The 17668-nt window shown below is 32.7% G+C and overlaps 3 protein-coding genes across 4 annotated transcripts; 1 reads left to right on the forward strand and 2 right to left on the reverse strand.

The window, feature by feature from the left end:
• Positions 1-2289: 2289 nt before the first annotated feature.
• Positions 2290-5223, forward strand: LOC110633655 (calcium-transporting ATPase 12, plasma membrane-type-like). Its single transcript, XM_021782369.2, has one exon. It carries the CDS (start codon positions 2290-2292, stop codon positions 5221-5223), a length of 2934 nt encoding a protein of 977 aa, XP_021638061.2.
• Positions 5224-9938: 4715 nt separating this feature from the next.
• LOC110633668 (heavy metal-associated isoprenylated plant protein 16-like) lies at positions 9939-10769 on the reverse strand. Of its 2 annotated transcripts, XM_021782381.2 has the most exons (3): positions 10676-10769; positions 10505-10583; positions 9939-10344 (listed from the first exon to the last, which is right to left on the reverse strand). In XM_021782381.2, the coding sequence occupies exons 1-3, from the start codon at positions 10679-10681 to the stop codon at positions 10070-10072; spliced, it is 360 nt and encodes a 119-aa protein (XP_021638073.1). In that variant the 5' UTR covers positions 10682-10769; the 3' UTR covers positions 9939-10069. The 2 variants fall into 2 exon arrangements, with proteins under 2 accessions (XP_021638073.1, XP_057992560.1); XM_058136577.1 differs by lacking the exon at positions 10676-10769 and having other exon boundaries at positions 10505-10592.
• A 1173-nt stretch (positions 10770-11942) lies between these two features.
• LOC131174110 (uncharacterized) lies at positions 11943-13438 on the reverse strand. Its single transcript, XM_058137174.1, has 4 exons — positions 13117-13438; positions 12487-13029; positions 12095-12261; positions 11943-12053 (listed from the first exon to the last, which is right to left on the reverse strand). Exons 1-4 carry the CDS (start codon positions 13436-13438, stop codon positions 11943-11945), a joined length of 1143 nt encoding a protein of 380 aa, XP_057993157.1.
• Positions 13439-17668: the final 4230 nt, after the last annotated feature.

The following is a 17668-nucleotide window of genomic DNA, read 5'->3' on the forward strand; positions in this document are numbered from 1 at the left end:
ATACAAACAACCATAAACCCTCAAACAAGACAAAAGACCACAGAACCTAAAAAGAACAAAAAACATAGTCTACTTGTAATTCTCACACGGGAACAGAATTATTAGATAATGGTCTTAATATAATTTTTTTTGGAAACTTTGATGATCGATATCAGAATGAAAATTCTTTCTCTAATAAAGGATAAAATGCTGGCTAGCATTCAAAATTTTTTCTTCCTAGTTTTTATTATAGTGCCAAGCACTTGGAGTAGAGTGTATTAAAATAATTGTTATTGTCTTTTGTCTCATTTTGGAATTCAACCAATTCATTACCCATCATTGCACAGCAAGATTAATTAATGCCACAATAAAAAGGTAGTATTACTCACTTAAAAAAAAATTATTAAGTGTGCTTAAGCACTACTAGTAATTTTTTATAAGTTATTTTTTTCTAAATTATCTTTCATTTTAAAAATTAAATATTAATATTTACATATTATATAGTTATTTAAGTTAAATTTCTTTTAATTAGTGGAATAAATGGTAATTTAATCAAATTTAAAAGTATTTTAATTTAAATAATTTAATTATTTTTTTAATTATTACAAAAAAATATTAAATGATATATAAAAATAAATAGAAAGAGTAATAAAAAATATAGCTTTAAATTGATGTAAGTATGATTAACCTTTTATATTAACGCAGAATATATATATATATATATATATATATATTTGAAATTAGTACTCGTAGATTGCGCGTGCATGAAGAAGTATATTGCAAGGAAACCAGCAGGATGTTCCACTACATTGCAAGGAAACCTGCAAGGATGGAGATTGCAGGAAAAGCAAGGAAATGAGGAACATAAGTAAGCGCTAGCTAGTCAATGGGAAATTACACACATCGATCGATTAAGGTATTTCTTTAATATAAAATATATCGATCAGTGGCTTTTCTAGAATCAAAACCACATCTATGAAAATGAACGCTTCCATGTTTTGTCTACCAATTGTGCGATTTATGGCAGCTGCCGTTCATTTACTGAGAAATTTCTATTTATAGGACGAAAAAACGTTCTGGCTTTGAATTGCAAATTAAAAAAAAAAAAAATAATAATGAGAGGCTGTGATGGAGTTGAGCTTATATATAATCACACGCTACCCCTTCGAGGATTAATAAAATAATGATTAATTAATTACATGTCACCCTATTTTTTTTAAAAAAAATGATGGTATATCTATCCATTATTAATTACAATTATATTAGTCATCAAAAAAATATAATTATATTAAATTATTCAGTAATTGAGTGCTTTTTTTATGATATATAAAACCATAAGTTAAAAAAAAGGATCAGAGGGGTATATTTTATTTTAGAATGATAATAATAATTCTTATATAACAATATAAAGAGGGGATCAGAGGGTATAATTTTAGCATAATAATGATTAATTTTATTCTCATCACTGGGTGTAGCATGAAAATGTTAACTATCTGCTCTAAACCGTTACGTTTTTATCTGTTGAGGCTGTGGGTTGAGGGTTTTGCCCTGTAGGTTCTGAGTGTATTGGGGATTAACAGATGGCATAGGTCTAGTTCAGAGTTTCCCTCATCCCCTTTCTTTTTGATATTCTTAACAAAATCTCTGTTTATATATATATATATATATATAAACTTTTATTTTTATTTTTTATTATAATTATAGACAAACTACGCAAGATCATATATAGCAATATATCATAGCTATTCCCTCATATTATAATATGTTTGTAACATCAAAAGAAAAATCAACTATTTATACAAAAAAAAATTTTTTTCATATCGAATTTATAAAAATAAAACGTATTCGACCTTCTCATAGCAGTGATTTCGATTTGGTATGCACATGATACTAAATTTTTTGGCATTAAATATTTATCAATAAGATAAGTTATATAATTTGAATGTCTTTTTTATATTGCAGGAAATCGAAAGTTAAAAATTTTTTTATTTAAAAATTCCGAAATATATATGAATTCTAACTTGAGAATCTCTCCCTTCCATGTATCTATAATAGGGGAGATTGTAAAATATTTTAGTATACACAAATGACATGTGCACGTGTGCACTTAATAGTCTCTTCAAAAATAGACTGGCACTTAAAACAAAGAAAAAATAGAGTTATCAAGCAGCGAAAACTTCCTCTGAGGTTCTCATTTACTCATCTCGAATTTGTCCAGAAACTGTCTCTCTGTTTCTGTGTCGTCCCTCTACCAGAAAGCCAACAGTTAACATCTAATATTAGATTGGTTGCTTTGTTTTTGAGAAAAAAATGGAAATGGTGCAGCATCATTCTGCAGGTGATTTAGAAGAGGGAATTCATTATCAAGAACATGGGGACGCCAAGGACTTTGCAATAGACCAGGAAAGCCTAGTTTCACTATTTGAGTTCGATGGCTTTTCTCATAGTCAATTCCAAAGAATTGAAGAGATAGCAGCTGCCCTAGAGACTAGCGTTTCTACAGGAATAACAGGAGACACGGAAGATCTTAAACGTCGCAGAGACTATTTTGGCTCTAACCAAGTGGATGTGGATGTTCCCTTGGAGGTACCACCAACTGATACTAGAAAATCCCTGTCCAGGCTGACTCTAGAATGTTTCAGAGATCCAAATGTTATCATGCTTTTATGCTCTTCTGCACTATCTTTAACCCTCGGCATCTTGAAATATGGAGTTAAAAAAGGATGGTATGATGGATTCATCGTACTTTTTGAAGCACTCGTTACTGTCCTTGTAAAGATGTACAAGGAAAGATACCTTAAGGTGTCTATTAACTGCAGGCAGACCCTGGAGGAAACAGTGCATGTAATGAGGGATGGAAGCTTGCAACAGGTGCCTATCTCTCAGGTTGTGGTCGGCGATGTCTTAAGTTTGAAGACTGGTGATAGGGTTCCTGCAGATGGCTTGGTCATAAGTGGAAGCCCGTCACTGAAGCTCAATAATACTGGCAGCGAGTCTTTTGACATGGATGGCTCCCGGTTCCAGGCAATATTTGGTGGAGCCACAGTGGTAAGTGGGGAATGCTCGATGCTTGTGATTTTGGTAGGATCAAACACGAGAAGAAGCAAGATGATAAGCTCTATTGGAAAAGGCAATAAGAGTGTTAAAGCTCAGTTGATCACAAGGTTAGACGATTTAAGCTCGAACATGGAAAAGTTGGCGATCCTATCCCTCTTGGTTCTTCTTGTGGTTCAGTTGATGTGTTATCTCATAAGAAGAAGCTTAACCTCAAGCAATAATGATGATGACAAAGGCCTGAACAACCAGGGCATGTATTCCACAACGGATGAACTGATGAGTCAAGTTACAATAGTGATAAACAGACACGCTGGAATCTTTAGTCGATTTCTCGCCTTTACTAGTGTTTTGCTTATGGCAATCAGAGAAGGTTTGAATTTTGGGGTTCTCATCTCTCTCTCGTACTCAAGAAGGGCCGTGGAGTTAGAATGTCGTGTCATGGTCAGAGACCTTCCAGCCTGCGCAGCAGTGGGACTGGCTTCCACTATTTGTACAGGCGAAACTGGTGACCTGAGCTTAAAGAAGATGAATGTCGCTGAGCTTTGGATTGGTGCAGAGATGGTCAGTGATGCAGCGACGATTGTTTCTCAAGAAGTACTCGATGTATTGCATGATGGGGTAGGCCTCAACGTAAATGGTCCAGTAGAGGATGCTCAGATTTGCTGGGTTAGATTGGCGCTGGGAGTTGATGTTGAAAAATTGAAGCAAGATAGCACCGTCATTAAAACTGAAGCCTTCGATTTCCATAGCGCCTGCAGTTTTACTTCCTTAACGAAGAACAAGGAAATGGCAAGCGGTAAATTGGTTGTGCATAGGCACTTGAATGGTGTTCCAGATGATGTGCTTCCCTCCTGTCGATATTACTGTGAGGTAAATGGAACAGTGAAGTTAATCGATGAAGATCAAAGAGCTGTATTTGATAGAATTTGTCAACATATTACTGCCAATAGTATTCATTGCTTAGCTTTTGCTTATCAACCAGTTGTGGAGTCAGAAGAAGGAGAGGAACAGCAATTGGAAGAAAAAAAGGAAATTGACAAATTCACATGCAATGATGGATTCATCTTATTAGGCATCGTGGGTTTCAAGAATCCATATCCACTGGAGCTGAAAGAGGCTGTACAAGCCTGCCGTGACGCTGGTATTGGCATCAAACTAATTCTCAATGAAGACAGAAATATAGGCAGGTTCATTGCTGTCAACTCCGGAATCATCAGCCATGGAGATTTACAAAAAGCGGTGGTTGAAGCAGCCGAATTCAGGAGCCTCTCAGATGAAGGGCGAGAAAGATTGATTGATCATATCCAGGTGATGGTAAATTCTACTCCAGTTGACAAGCTGCTGATGGCACAGTGCCTAAAAAAGAAATTTGATGCAGTAATGGTTATCAGCGACAATAGTATGGACTTCCCATCATTGAAAGAAGCAGATATTGGACTTTTAATGGGAAGCGGAGGCGAAAATGCTATATGCAGTGAGAATTCTGATGATGAGATAGTGGTTATGGATAGAAGTTTTGCTACTGTTGCTTCCATTTTAAGAAGGGGAAGGCATGCGTACAGGAACATGCAAAAATTTGTCCAATTACATCTCACTGCCATGATTGCTGCAGTTGCGGTAAACTTCATTACGGGGATTCCCTCCGGAGAAAACCTCTTTTCACCGCTACAGGTTTTGTGGGTTAGCCTAATCATTGTTGACGCCCTCGGCGCCTTGGCTCTTGCAACCGATCAACCTAACCAAATTTCTTCATTGCCTATGCCTTTAATCCATGGTGCTGGTTCATCACTCATAACCAGAATTATGTGGAAAAATATTATGTTTCAAGTTATATATCAGATTATCATATTTATAGTCTTGCACAACAAAGGAAGTGAAATATTTCATGTGGAGCAAGCAGTGGTGGATGCTATGATCTTTAACAGTTATGCTCTGTGCCAGATTTTTATATTGTTGAACGCAAGAGAGATTGAGAAGACTAACATTCTTGAGAACCTTCACAAGAACTCACGGTTTTTATTGGCGGTACTAGCTATGGTTCTTCTACAGTTCACATTCATACAAATTTTCACACATTTCAGTCCTGGGGCTAAGCTAGGCCCGCAAAGTTGGTTGGTCTGTGTTGCCATATCATCTCTATCATTGCCTATTGGTTTTGTGGTTAAGTGTACGCAGTTTTATGGGTAACCATTAGCTGCTAATTTCTTGGTTGTAATTACAAAAAGAAGAAGATGAAGAAAGAAAGAAAGAAAACAAGAACTGAAGCAAATCAGGAGCAGGTCGATTCGCCATATATTTTCAGGTTTCAACTAGAGGAGCTACCCTTTCCCTTTCCTCTTTTTATCCATGTAAATAACCACCGTAGATGGTGGCAGACAGGCAGGTGCAGATGTATATATGTATATATATCATGGAGACTTAAGATATTCGTAGTAAGATGACAAAGGGATAAGGGAGTTAATATGTTATATTACAGAAAAATAATTGGTTTGGGACTATTTCTTGGCGTGTGAAAATGGTGGGGAAACATAATATTAATTAAATAATGCTCCATGAAAACAGCTGAAGTGCACAAAGCAATAAAGAAAAAGGTGTATTAACCACCTCATGCATCCGGCCATGGCTCCGCGTTAGGCGAATTCCTGGAACTTCTCTAGAGAGGAGAAAAAAGAAAAAAATCTCCCTGTATTTTCTTTTATCTTTTGATAAAATAGAAATTTATTAATAAGAATAAAAAAGATAAGTATAAAATATTTTTTTTCATGTGAGGAAAAGATACAAATATAAACAAATATATTTGTGGCGTGAATAAAAAATTAAACTATCAATTGTGAATGGAGGCTTGTCAATAGAAGAACAAGCTGCACTATCATATTCTATTGATAAAAGATTATTACTTGAACCTAAAGATATAATGCCTCCAAATGAAAAAATTTAACTATTCATGCTATAGTTTAAACGGTGAAAGAGTCCATTCAAATAAACAAGACCCAATATTGGAAAAATTATAATATAATTCAGTTTATACAAAAATATTGTCTCCTTTCATAAAAATAAGAGTCATTATTCTGATATGAAAAATAGGCTCCACGTGATAGTGAGAGATGTGCATATGTATCAGGAGTACATAATAATTTTTTTAATATTTGGAGAGCACAAAACCTTAATATTGGGGAAATAATTTTAGATTGCATATACAAATTTAAGTAGAGAAATTCATATTTTTTTATAAAAGGATATAAATTTGAGAATTTATTAGAAAAGTTAAAAAAAAAAATTGATTTAAGAATAATTATTGGTGAGATATTAATTGATGGCCACTAAAAAAGAGATCTTCTAAGGAGAAAAGGAAAGGAAGAGAGGGGAGGAAAATTTTTTTTTATCTTTTTTCTTGGAAGGATAGGATCTGCCACTAACATCATCAGAAAGACCCATACGTCAGAAAGTCTACGAACGTAGGAAAGCCAGACCCCACACCTCGGTTAATTACTGGTTTCCTATAGGGGATCATGATCTACAAGGTGATCGATCATGTAAATTATTCTTGGCAAGGATGATCCTTTGTAGCTAGGGATGTTTTCCTTTTAAAGAAGCTTCATGCTTGAAGTGGTTTTCTGGTCAATTTCCTTCTTAAAAGATTTTTTAGCGATCAAAATTCAAACAAATAAGTCGACTATGAAGAGATTTTTTATTTACTATAATATTTAGGTTTTATTTTATTTTACAGAAAATATTTTTTTAAAAAATATTTTTTATATTTTTTAATTTTTAAAGTATTCTAGAAATAATTATATTTTTCTGATTAAAAGAAAAATTAAACCATTTTTAAGAAAAATGATATTTTCTTTTGAAAAAATGAAATTATTTTCTAGATTTTGATAATTTTATAAAATATGAAAACACTTATAAATGTAAGATATAAATAAATATTAAAAATAATTTAATTTTTTTAATCAGTAAAATATTTTTTATTAATTAGTTTTTTGAATGCCCTAAACGAACGCTAAAAAAATACAAAAAATATTTTTAAAAAACAAACAAAATTAATGTTAAAAATTTCCTAGAAAAGCTGTTGAACCCCAACTTAGACATTCTTAATACATGGGAAATTATTAGTGAAAGGTAAAGCAACTTAATTTCCAGGATATATACTTAAAATTAAGGATGGACCACTAACTTTAGAGCATTAATCAGTAGAACGGCTGAAAACTAAGAAACTCTTAGGAAAAAGCATTCTCTTTTAACAACAGGACTGTTAGGGCATTTTCAAAGTACTTAACTACCCAATTAGTTATATATAATGTAGATATTTATAAATGAGTTTGAAATGAGATGAATTTTAAATTCATTACTTATTTTAGTTGTCAAATATATATAATTTTATGGACCGTAAAATGGATATAGAAAAGTACCTTGATGAATCGAAAAAATTAATGAAATAGATTATTGCCATATGATCCTATTTATATAAATATTTTACTATTTAGAACATCTTAATAAATATACAAGCAATTTTAATATAAGACTGCTTTTGTTGGCTTTGGATGGATTTGCATCTATAATAGAATCAATTTAAATAGATTTATATAAAATTAAATAATATTAAGATAAATTTTAATTAAATTTAAGATGAATTTGAATAATAAAATCGATTATCAAAAGAGAATATTCACCAAAATTGTTGGCCCTCTAGATGGGTTATTAACATGATATCGGCTTTGTTTTATCAATCCAATTGTGATAATCCGAAATTTTTATTGGGCACAGCCCAAGTATTGACTTTCTCTCTCTATACTTGGTTGGCCCAAATTTATCCTGAGAAGAGAAGCATCATCATTCATCGTTCCCTTTCAAAAATAAATAAATAAAGGCTGCCCTACGGGTCAGACGAAAATCATAGTGAGTTCGATCATTATTCATTACCCGATAATAAATTCATGAAATTTTGATTTAAAAAATGATCAGTGTTGATTTAATGAAATTGAAATCATTTATCATATTATAAAATTTTAAATTTAAATTTTAATTAAAATTAAATTAATAAAAAAATTATATGCTAAATAAAATATAATTCAAAAATTAACTCAACAAAAAAAGTTTATTGAAATTTTATATATAGCATAAAATCTTTATTTTAAATAAACGTGAGAGAGTACAATATTATTTTATATGATTGTAGAGCATATCTGGATTTTTCACTGAGAACTTTTATCAAACATAACGAGAATCAACTCCTATAACCTTGATTGTAGGCAGTAAGCTGAAGAACCCAAACGTGCATGTTAGAGATTGAATTAATAAATCAGATCAAAATAAAGAATAAGAAGAGAATACTCGTATTCCTGACTAATGTGATATATACAAGACTGCAGCCCTATTGCAGGTGTAGATAGTGGAAATCGTTTGGAGACAATTTTGCAAAATATAAATTAACAAAATTATAAAAAAAACGAAATATTTTTAGTAGTTGAACTTAAGATAAGGGTCTTGTAGTTGATGCAATAAAGTTATATATAAGCAGGAAAAGGGCTCTTTTGTGAGCTGAATTAATTACCTGGCTGCTAGAGGAGCTATAGGAAGTTTTTTTTTTTTTTTTTTTTTAATTTATAGTTTATCAGTATAGATTATAGAAACCTGATGCAATTTTTTGAACTTATTATAGTACAGGATATATGAGTAGCCATAACTAAACATACTGTAACAAGCAACTTTCGTTTTGCAGAAATGCTTATATGAGTTTAGAGAGAGAGCATAAATGACCTTTGACTGTCCTGTGAAGAAATTTTTATGTAATGCAACTGTTGTACATATAACGAATTAATTATAATAAGTGATCATGGTGAGATCTATATTGAACTTATCACAATTAATGATTACAATAAAATCATTGTATATACATTAATTTTGTTGTATAATTTTTCCTCGTGAAGGTTGCATCAAATATAAAAACTTGTGTGTTAGAAAAATCAAAAATATTATAAAATGCCTAAAAATAAATATTTTCAAAATTTTATGGAGTGTGTAGCTATTTTTCCATGGCATTAGAAGAAAATTATATAATAAGATAAAATTTTTAAGAAGACCCTTTTTGATGCCCAATTTAATCATGCATAAAAATAAAAGAAAATGTTACCTAAAAAAATCAAGAATATTATAAGAAATTCAAAAATATTTTTGTTTTTATAATTTCTTAAATTATGATTTAAAAAATAAAACACAATAAAATAATAATTTTTAATACCCAATTTATTTTTACATTAAAAATAAAAACTTTCACATCAGAAAAATTAAGAATATTGTAAAGTGTCCAAAAATATTTTTTTTTTTATAATTTTGATTTACATAAAAATATTTTCAAATAAATTTTACATATAAATTTTACATATAAAAAAATAATTGCATGAAGACTAAAAAAAAAAAAAAAAATTAGAGCTAAGTTAGAGATTTCAACTTTGTATTAGTGTTTGCCAAATGTCTCTCACCCAAAATAACTGTTGCATTTAAAATTTTTTTTTTCTCTCTCACTCAGCATTATTATATTAAAAAAGTACTTTTATTCTCTATTATTAGGTGTGTATTTCACCTGTCTAATTTGTGTGTCAAATGTTAGGCTTATTTGAGTTTAATTGAGAAGTTATGAGATTATTTGGACGAAAAGTTTAATTTGGATATATTTAGACTTCAATAAAAAATTTAAAGGCTTCTTTCAACTCATTTCCTTTTTTTTTTTTATTAACTAATTTCCTTGCTTTATGTTTAGTTTGAGCAGGATCATGTCTTAATTATCATATACGTTGCAGAATATAGGTTAGAACTCTCAAGGGAAACAGACACTTATAAATTAATTTAGACATTTGAGTTATTAAATTATCCAATATTGTTCTTTGATAGGAACTATGAGCTGGATGGCTACTCAGTTAACTTTATTGACACCTTATTTCATTTAAACATAACGAGCGGGTTAATTTCTAGTAATAATAAGAGAGGGGAAAAAAGGGAAAGAAATTGAGACATTACAAGAAAATTTTGCTTATCACAGGATGGTGCAAGTTTCTGGATTTGTATCATAAACCACACTAACCAATTCACAACGAGGTCTTTCTTGACAACAAGGTGGAGTTGGTTTGTTATCATCTTCTTTCTTCTTCTCAGGCTTTTTCTCTTGGTGCTTCACCTCTTCTACCCTTTCTAAGATTGCAAAGTTCACCTTCTTCCGGAGGGCCTTGGTCAAGCAGGCTGCATCTACCCTTTCTCCTATCACCACCAACTTTTCTTTGTCATCTCCTTCTAATGCCACCGAATTCACACCTAATCATGTCCCCCCCCCACCAAACAAAAAAGAAAAAAAGAAAGAGGATTAGCTTGATTAATTAGTATATGCCATTGATCAAATAATGTGCAATAGCAGGCTTAATTAATTAATTAACAAAATCAAATTAATGAATTATAGATATATTTTGAAACTCACCAGATGCAGTAGCGGCTGTCTTCAAGACCTTGCTTCGGCATTTATCACAACAAGTTGTCACCTTGATGACTATCTTTTGCTGCAGCATTGTCATATAAATAGCAAATTAAATTAACTCGTTTCTAATATAAAAAATAGCTTTTTTAGTAGCAATTAATTAATTATACTTACTTTCATTATCTCCCGAGCTCCAAAGAAAATGTTGTTTTTGTTCACTGAGTGATGAGAATAAGACGAAAGAATCAAGAATGGGTATTTATAGATGGAAAAGGTTGCGTGGGAAGTAAACTTGCACATAATTTGAAATTACTGTTGTTCGTTGAATTGTAATTAAGAAATATAAATTGGAGATCCACTTTTTATGGGTTCAATGCATACCTTACTTACTAAATTAAAAATAATATATATATATATATATGTGCTTTAAAGTCAATGTCCATTCAAGAAATCAATTAAGTCCAGTTTTAATTGCACCACGTCAACACCAAAACTTTGCATTCACACGTGCACGTTCCATTTTTATTTGTAGTCCTTGCTTATGCTTTTGTATTGGTTTGATTCTGTCTCTGTGATTTTTTGGTTTGGTTTGTTTTTATTTGTCTCTAATCTTAGTTGTTTTTTTGTCAGAATTTTTCACTTGATATGCCACGTCTTTAGGTGTGAGTGAATTAAAGTGGTCGATCAGATTAGATTTTTAGATAGGTGGGCTCATATTAAATTTTTCCTAATTTTTTTATTAATAAAATTTTTTACTTACAAAAAAAATTGGCCCAAGTCAACTATATATAAATATGGTTGGTTTTTCTTTTTGGTTAGAGCTAGCATTTGAGCTGGCTAATTAATGATACTCTAAGTTGATAGAACAAATATCAACTTTTTATGACCCATCTTGAATTTTATAATTAAAAGTTGGTAGAACAATATCAAGTTAGAGTTTTTAGTTAAAATTTGTAGTGGGACTAGAAGAACATTATGACCCCATTTTGAATTTGGCATCTAATTTGATAATTTAAGTTGATAGAAAAATATCAACTTTATTTTTTTTTTTTAAGTTAATTTGCACTGTGCTCACACAATATGACCAATTCTTGCATATATGCAGTGGTGAAGCCAAATTTTTTGTTGAAGTTGGGCAAAGGCAAAAAAATAAATTCTATCAAAATTTACAAAGATGATATTTTAAAAGATAAAATTGAAATAGTAACAAATAATATTCTGTTCAAAAAAAACTAATTGAAAAATAGTATATTTCAATATCCCAAAAATCAAGCCATAACATTACTCAAAAATGTCAATTACAAATTACATCAATACATAGATTTCTAAGTGGCAATTGCTCTTTGTGAGTTTTCATGTTTTGATATCGTTGCATGATCACCTCATTGTCAATGGAGTTAAAAATTTCTTTCTCAATATATGTAATTAAACAATCAGACATTCATTGATCTCCCATTTGATTGCGCAATCGATTCTTCACAATCTTCATATCAGAAATGCTCTCTCGACAGAAGCTATTGCAACAAGTAGAATTAAGGTCAATGTTATAAGCCTATAAACCAAAGGATATAACACATTCTTTTTTGTCTTCACCATTTTTTCAGCAAGATTGCTAATTCCTATCAAATTTGAAAACTTAGCATTGGACTTTATATCAAGAATATATGTCTCCAGTTGATTGTCAAGAGCAACAAGCTGTACTATAGAAAATTCAATCGGGTAAAATTGAGCAAAGCGCAGCAATTGTTCCTCATCAAAAGCTGAAAAGGAATCATTTGGACTCAAACAAGCAATACATAAAAGCAACTATATATTCACTTCATTGAAACGATTGTTAAGCTCCTTAAGCTGCAAATCTATAACAACATAAAATACTTGAACCCGATAATGATGCATGTTAGTCACCTTTTCAAAATTGCATTGAGATCATCGACGAAGAACATACATATCATCCATAGAAGGCACTTCGATATTGTGTTTATTACAAAACACTATAACGTCATCAAATAAAGAATTCCATCCTTCATCTCGAATAGATTGCAACTGTTGTTTAGCTATTTTGACCAATGTCATAGCATTCACAATATCTTGATCTTTTCTTTGCAAAGCTTGTGATAGTTCATAAGTGATCCCTAGAATGTTTCTCATCACATGAAGGCTAAATGCAACATCAAAAGATTGTAGTAAATCAAGGAGATTGAATGCTTCAGCTTTCTGTTCAGACTTAGAATTTTCCACAATCAACTCAAGCACATCAATAATAGCAGAAAACATCTTAATTAAGCTAATAGGAGTTTTATAATGTGACCCCCACCGTGCGTCTCCTACTCGTTTAAGAGTATATTCTTGATTTTGGCCAGTTCCACTAATCAATTCACCATTTTCAAGTGCTTCTAAAACTCTAATAACTTGAGATTCTTGAAGAATATCATAACGTTTACAAGAAACACCAACAACATTCACCATATTTGAAACTAAAGTGAAGAGTAATGCAACATATACATCAATTTTTACAACAGCTACAAGTGCTAATTGAAGTTGTTGTGCGAATTAGTGAACATAGAAAGCACTTCCATTTTCCTTCAAGACTAGAGTTTTGAGACCATTAAACTCACCTCGCATGTTGCTTGCCCCATCATAGCCTTGGCCTCGCAATCTTGATATGCTTAAGCTATGTTTGGAAAACAATGCATTTATGGCTGCTTTTAGTGATAAAGCACTAGTGTCAGTAACATGTACAATACCCAAAATATGCTCCACCGCATGTCCATTCTTGTCCACATAGCGTATAACAATAGCCATCTGTTCCTTAGCTGGTACATCACGAGCTTCATCAAATAAAATAGAAAACAAAGCATCTCCAAGATCTCGAGTAATAATGTTGATAGTTTCAGTTGCACAAGCATTGACAATGTCTTTTTGCATATTTGATGACATTTATATAAAACAACTCATTTGATGCCTTCATTATGATCAGCAAGAAATTGTAAAATTTCAAGATAATTACCTTTGTTGGTTGAATTATTTGATTCATCATGGCTGCGAAAAGCTAAACCTTGTTTGAGAAGAAATTGAACACAATCAATAGAAGCATTCAAATGCATCCAATAGTCATTTCGAGTTTGATTAGTTTGTCTATTCACAAATGTTCTAAGATGTTGTTCATTCATTAAAGCTTGACAATTCCTCTAGGCTTGATTGTGAGTACTGTTAGGGCCTCCAACATGTTCACCTAGTTTCTCCTTTTGCTTCCAATTTTGAAACCCTTTGACAACAAATGCATCACCCCTGCCAACATGTTGTTTGCTATCAGATTTGAAAAGATAGCAATAGAAGTAAAATGCCTTCTCTACTGTTGTGCTATATTCTAACTAGGAAATTTCATCATACCAAGAGAGATTAAATCGTTGTAAAACATTTCCTAGCAGAATTTGTTTGAATTTGTGATCACGGGGTTAACAAGAACCCTTTTACAAGTACCACCTCTGTATTTCATCCCGTATATTAGGATGATATCCCATAATTGGCTTACGCAATGCAGGATCGGCAGGAAGATTGTCCTTATCATGCTCAAAATAACTCTTTTCTATGCATTATTTCTTCAAATATCTATCCAATGTAGCCATATCTACAACAAAAAAATCATAGTTATTAATTATTATATTAATACATTTAATTTCAATCTATTGTAAAAATATAAATAAAAGAATATGAAATTCTAAATAATGATTAACTGAATATAAATGATTAATTGAATATATCAAACAATGTATAAATTCCTAATTCAAATAAAGCATTTATCATAATATATCAATATAAAAATTTGAGGTCAAACGAGTTATTACTATTTTCATATCAATCAAAGTAGTTAAGTAACAATCAAACAAATTACTAATATTTTATTATCAATCAAGATAGCTAAAAAATATTACGATATTACTAACCAGATTGAAATAAGGAATAGTTGAAAATAGCAATAAGGAACAAGTGAAAACAAATTATAATTACCAACCAGATTTTCACAATTTTTTTGCTCGTACTTTTTCTCTTGGGCAATGGGCTATGGCTGTCTCAACCTCTTTCTCCTTGTCACAGATCATAGTTGAGATAAATAAAAAAAAAGCTTCGTTCGTCTTTTCTTTCTTTCTGTTTAAAGAACAAAAAAAAGCCTTTCTTATGAAGTTTTTGTTTTTATCTCCCTCTCTCTATCAGTTGTCATTTTGGTTTCTTTGAGAAGTTTTAGATATATTTTGTTCTTTTTTAATTTTCATTAAAAAAGGCTTTGTTATTATAATTTTAAATTTTAAAATGTTAATTAAAACATTTGCAATCTGAAACCTCTTTATAAATGTCCCATCATTTTCTTCCTTTTTGTTGGTAATTGAAGAAGGAAGAAGCTTTTTTTTTTTTTTTTTTTATTTGGGTCCCATCACTACTCTTCTTTACGTTGTTAATTGGTGAGGGTAGAGACAAATTTAGCTTTTTAGGTTACCATACTTACTAAAAACACAATTCAAAGATGAGCATTGATTGATTATTATGGGGGACAAAAGTGTAACTACATAGGTGGGTTTTCATTTTAATTTCAAAATTTAAGGTGGGCAATTGCCCACCATGTCTATGCTGTGGCTTCGCAACTGCATATATGCTTTACCAGAAAAAGTCATGGGGAAAAAAAATGGCAACTTGCCTTTATATATATATATATATATATGATAAGCCAATACGTCGGTCAACAAGAGTCATTGTGAAGAATAGGAAGTTCTTGAACTAATAATACTGCTGTTTATTTTTCTGCTGCAATTATTCTATTCTTAGTGTGTAAATTGCTTAGTCAATTTCAGTTAGAGTGCTTAGTCAATTTCAGTTAGAGTCAAAGCAAATAAATCTCGTTGTTGTCGATTATGGGCCATGAGAATAGGCAAAGTTGTTGCTTTTCATTCTTATTTAAGAACATGTAATTTGCAGCAGTAGGACATGAATAAAAATACAAACTTCTTATTTCTTTATCAAATCTCTTGGCTTCTGATTGGGACCTAACATTGGTATCAGAGCCGTGTTATCTATCTTTTTCTTTTCTATTTCTTTTCGATTCCTATGGCAACCAATAAGGAACGAATTGAAAACTTGGAAGTCATTGTCGGGCAACTTCAAGATTCCATTAGCAACATGGATCAAGGGATTAACTAAAATCGCATCAGATTGAAAAAGCCATCTCGAAGTTTTCTGAGATGACTCTTTCTACTAAAGAAGGAACCAGCAGCGTTGGTGACGATAGCCAGAGTCATTCTAACAAGGAGGAATCAAAAGAGGGAGGACAACCTATCTTCGCTTCCAAACTCACTAAAATTGAATTCCCTAAATTTTCAGGCGATGATCCAACAGAATGGATGGCTAAAGTGGAACAGTTTTTCGACTATCAGAAAACGATTCCTACTGAAAAGGTGTATTTAGCCTCTTATCATCTCCAAGGAGAAGCTAATCAATGGTGGAGGTGGATGCAACGTACGTATAAAGAAGAGAACAAGGAAATTACCTGGGAGGCCTTTGTCGAAGAATTATGGTCCCGTTTTGGACCAACTGAATGCGAGGATTTCGACGAGTCTCTCTCTAAAATACGACAAACTGGGCCCTTGAGAGAATACCAGCGGGAATTTGAACGCTTGGGTAATAAGGTGAAAGGATGGACGCAGAAAGCCCTAGTGGGAACATTTATGGGCGGCCTCAAAACAGAGATTTCAGATGGTATCAGAATGTTCAAGCCTAAGACGCTCAAGGAAGCAATTGATTACGCTCGAATGAGGGATGAGCAGTTGCTGCGACAACGAAAGGCAACTCGCCCACCTTATCAGTTGAGCTCTTCTTCTCCAGTTAAGAGCAAACCGACGACACCAGTAAAGAGGCTCACTTGGGAAGAGATGCAGAAAAGGCGGGCTGATGGTTTATGCTTTAACTGCGATGAAAAGTTTGTGCCAGGGCACAGGTGTTCTAAACCTCAACTGCTTCTACTCGACGGTGGATGTAATTTTGATGATGACGAGGAAGATGATGCCGCAGAGCCTGAGATTTCTTTGCATGCCCTTACAGGATGGTCTTCGGCTGGTACCATGAGAGTTGCTATCCAAATCAATTCCTTCGAACTGATTGCTCTTATTGACAGCGGCTCAACTCACAATTTCATCAATGAGAAAATTGCTGAGATACTCAAACTTCCAGGAAAGCCGACCAAGCCTTTCAATGTCAAAGTGGCCGATGGAACTCCATTAATCTGCGGCAGTAAATTCAGGAATATTCCCTTCTCGCTTCAAGGTATACCCTTTGTGGCTACTTTCTTTTCTCTGCCGATAATGGGTTTAGATGTTGTTTTGGGAGTACAGTGGTTGCAGCGGCTGGGAACTGTTGCTTGTAACTGGAAGGATTTGACGATGGATTTCAAATGGGAAGGCCAGCAGAGACACTTACAGGGACTTCGGAGTAAGCCGATTGAACCTCTCTCCCTGAAAGCCATGTCCAAGGAATTGAGGCAACAAGGTTCAGTTTTTGCTATCTGTATGGAATCCTCTTCCACCATTTTGCCCGAAGGATTACATCCAGACATGCAGAAGTTGTTAACTCAATATTCTGATATCCTTCAGAAACCAGTCCAGTTGCCACCAGAGAGAGCAATTTCCCACCACATCAATCTCAAAGAGGGTACCGATCCTGTTAATGTAAGACCTTACAGGTATGCTCACTTTCAAAAGGAGGAAATTGAGAAGCAAGTTCAGGATATGCTGAAATTGGGTCTAATTCGGGCTAGTACAAGTCCTTTTTCTTCTCCTGTTTTGCTAGTCAAGAAAAAGGACGGCTCCTGGAGATTCTGTACAGACTACCGTGCTCTTAATGAAGTTACAATTCGGGATCGATTTCCGATTCCTACGGTGGAAGATATGCTTGACGAACTCTATGGATCCGCTTATTTTACTAAACTTGATTTCATTGCAGGATTCCACCAAGTTCGAGTTCATCCAACAGATATACATAAGACGGCTTTCCGGACTCATAACGGTCACTATGAGTATCTGGTAATGCCCTTTGGCCTCTGTAACGCTCCTTCAACATTCCAGGCTCTAATGAACACAGTTTTCCGACCCTACTTGAGAAAATTTGTGCTTGTTTTCTTTGACG

Source organism: Hevea brasiliensis, chromosome 15 (assembly GCF_030052815.1).
Source record: "Hevea brasiliensis isolate MT/VB/25A 57/8 chromosome 15, ASM3005281v1, whole genome shotgun sequence".
Classification (NCBI taxonomy): Eukaryota; Viridiplantae; Streptophyta; class Magnoliopsida; order Malpighiales; family Euphorbiaceae; genus Hevea; species Hevea brasiliensis.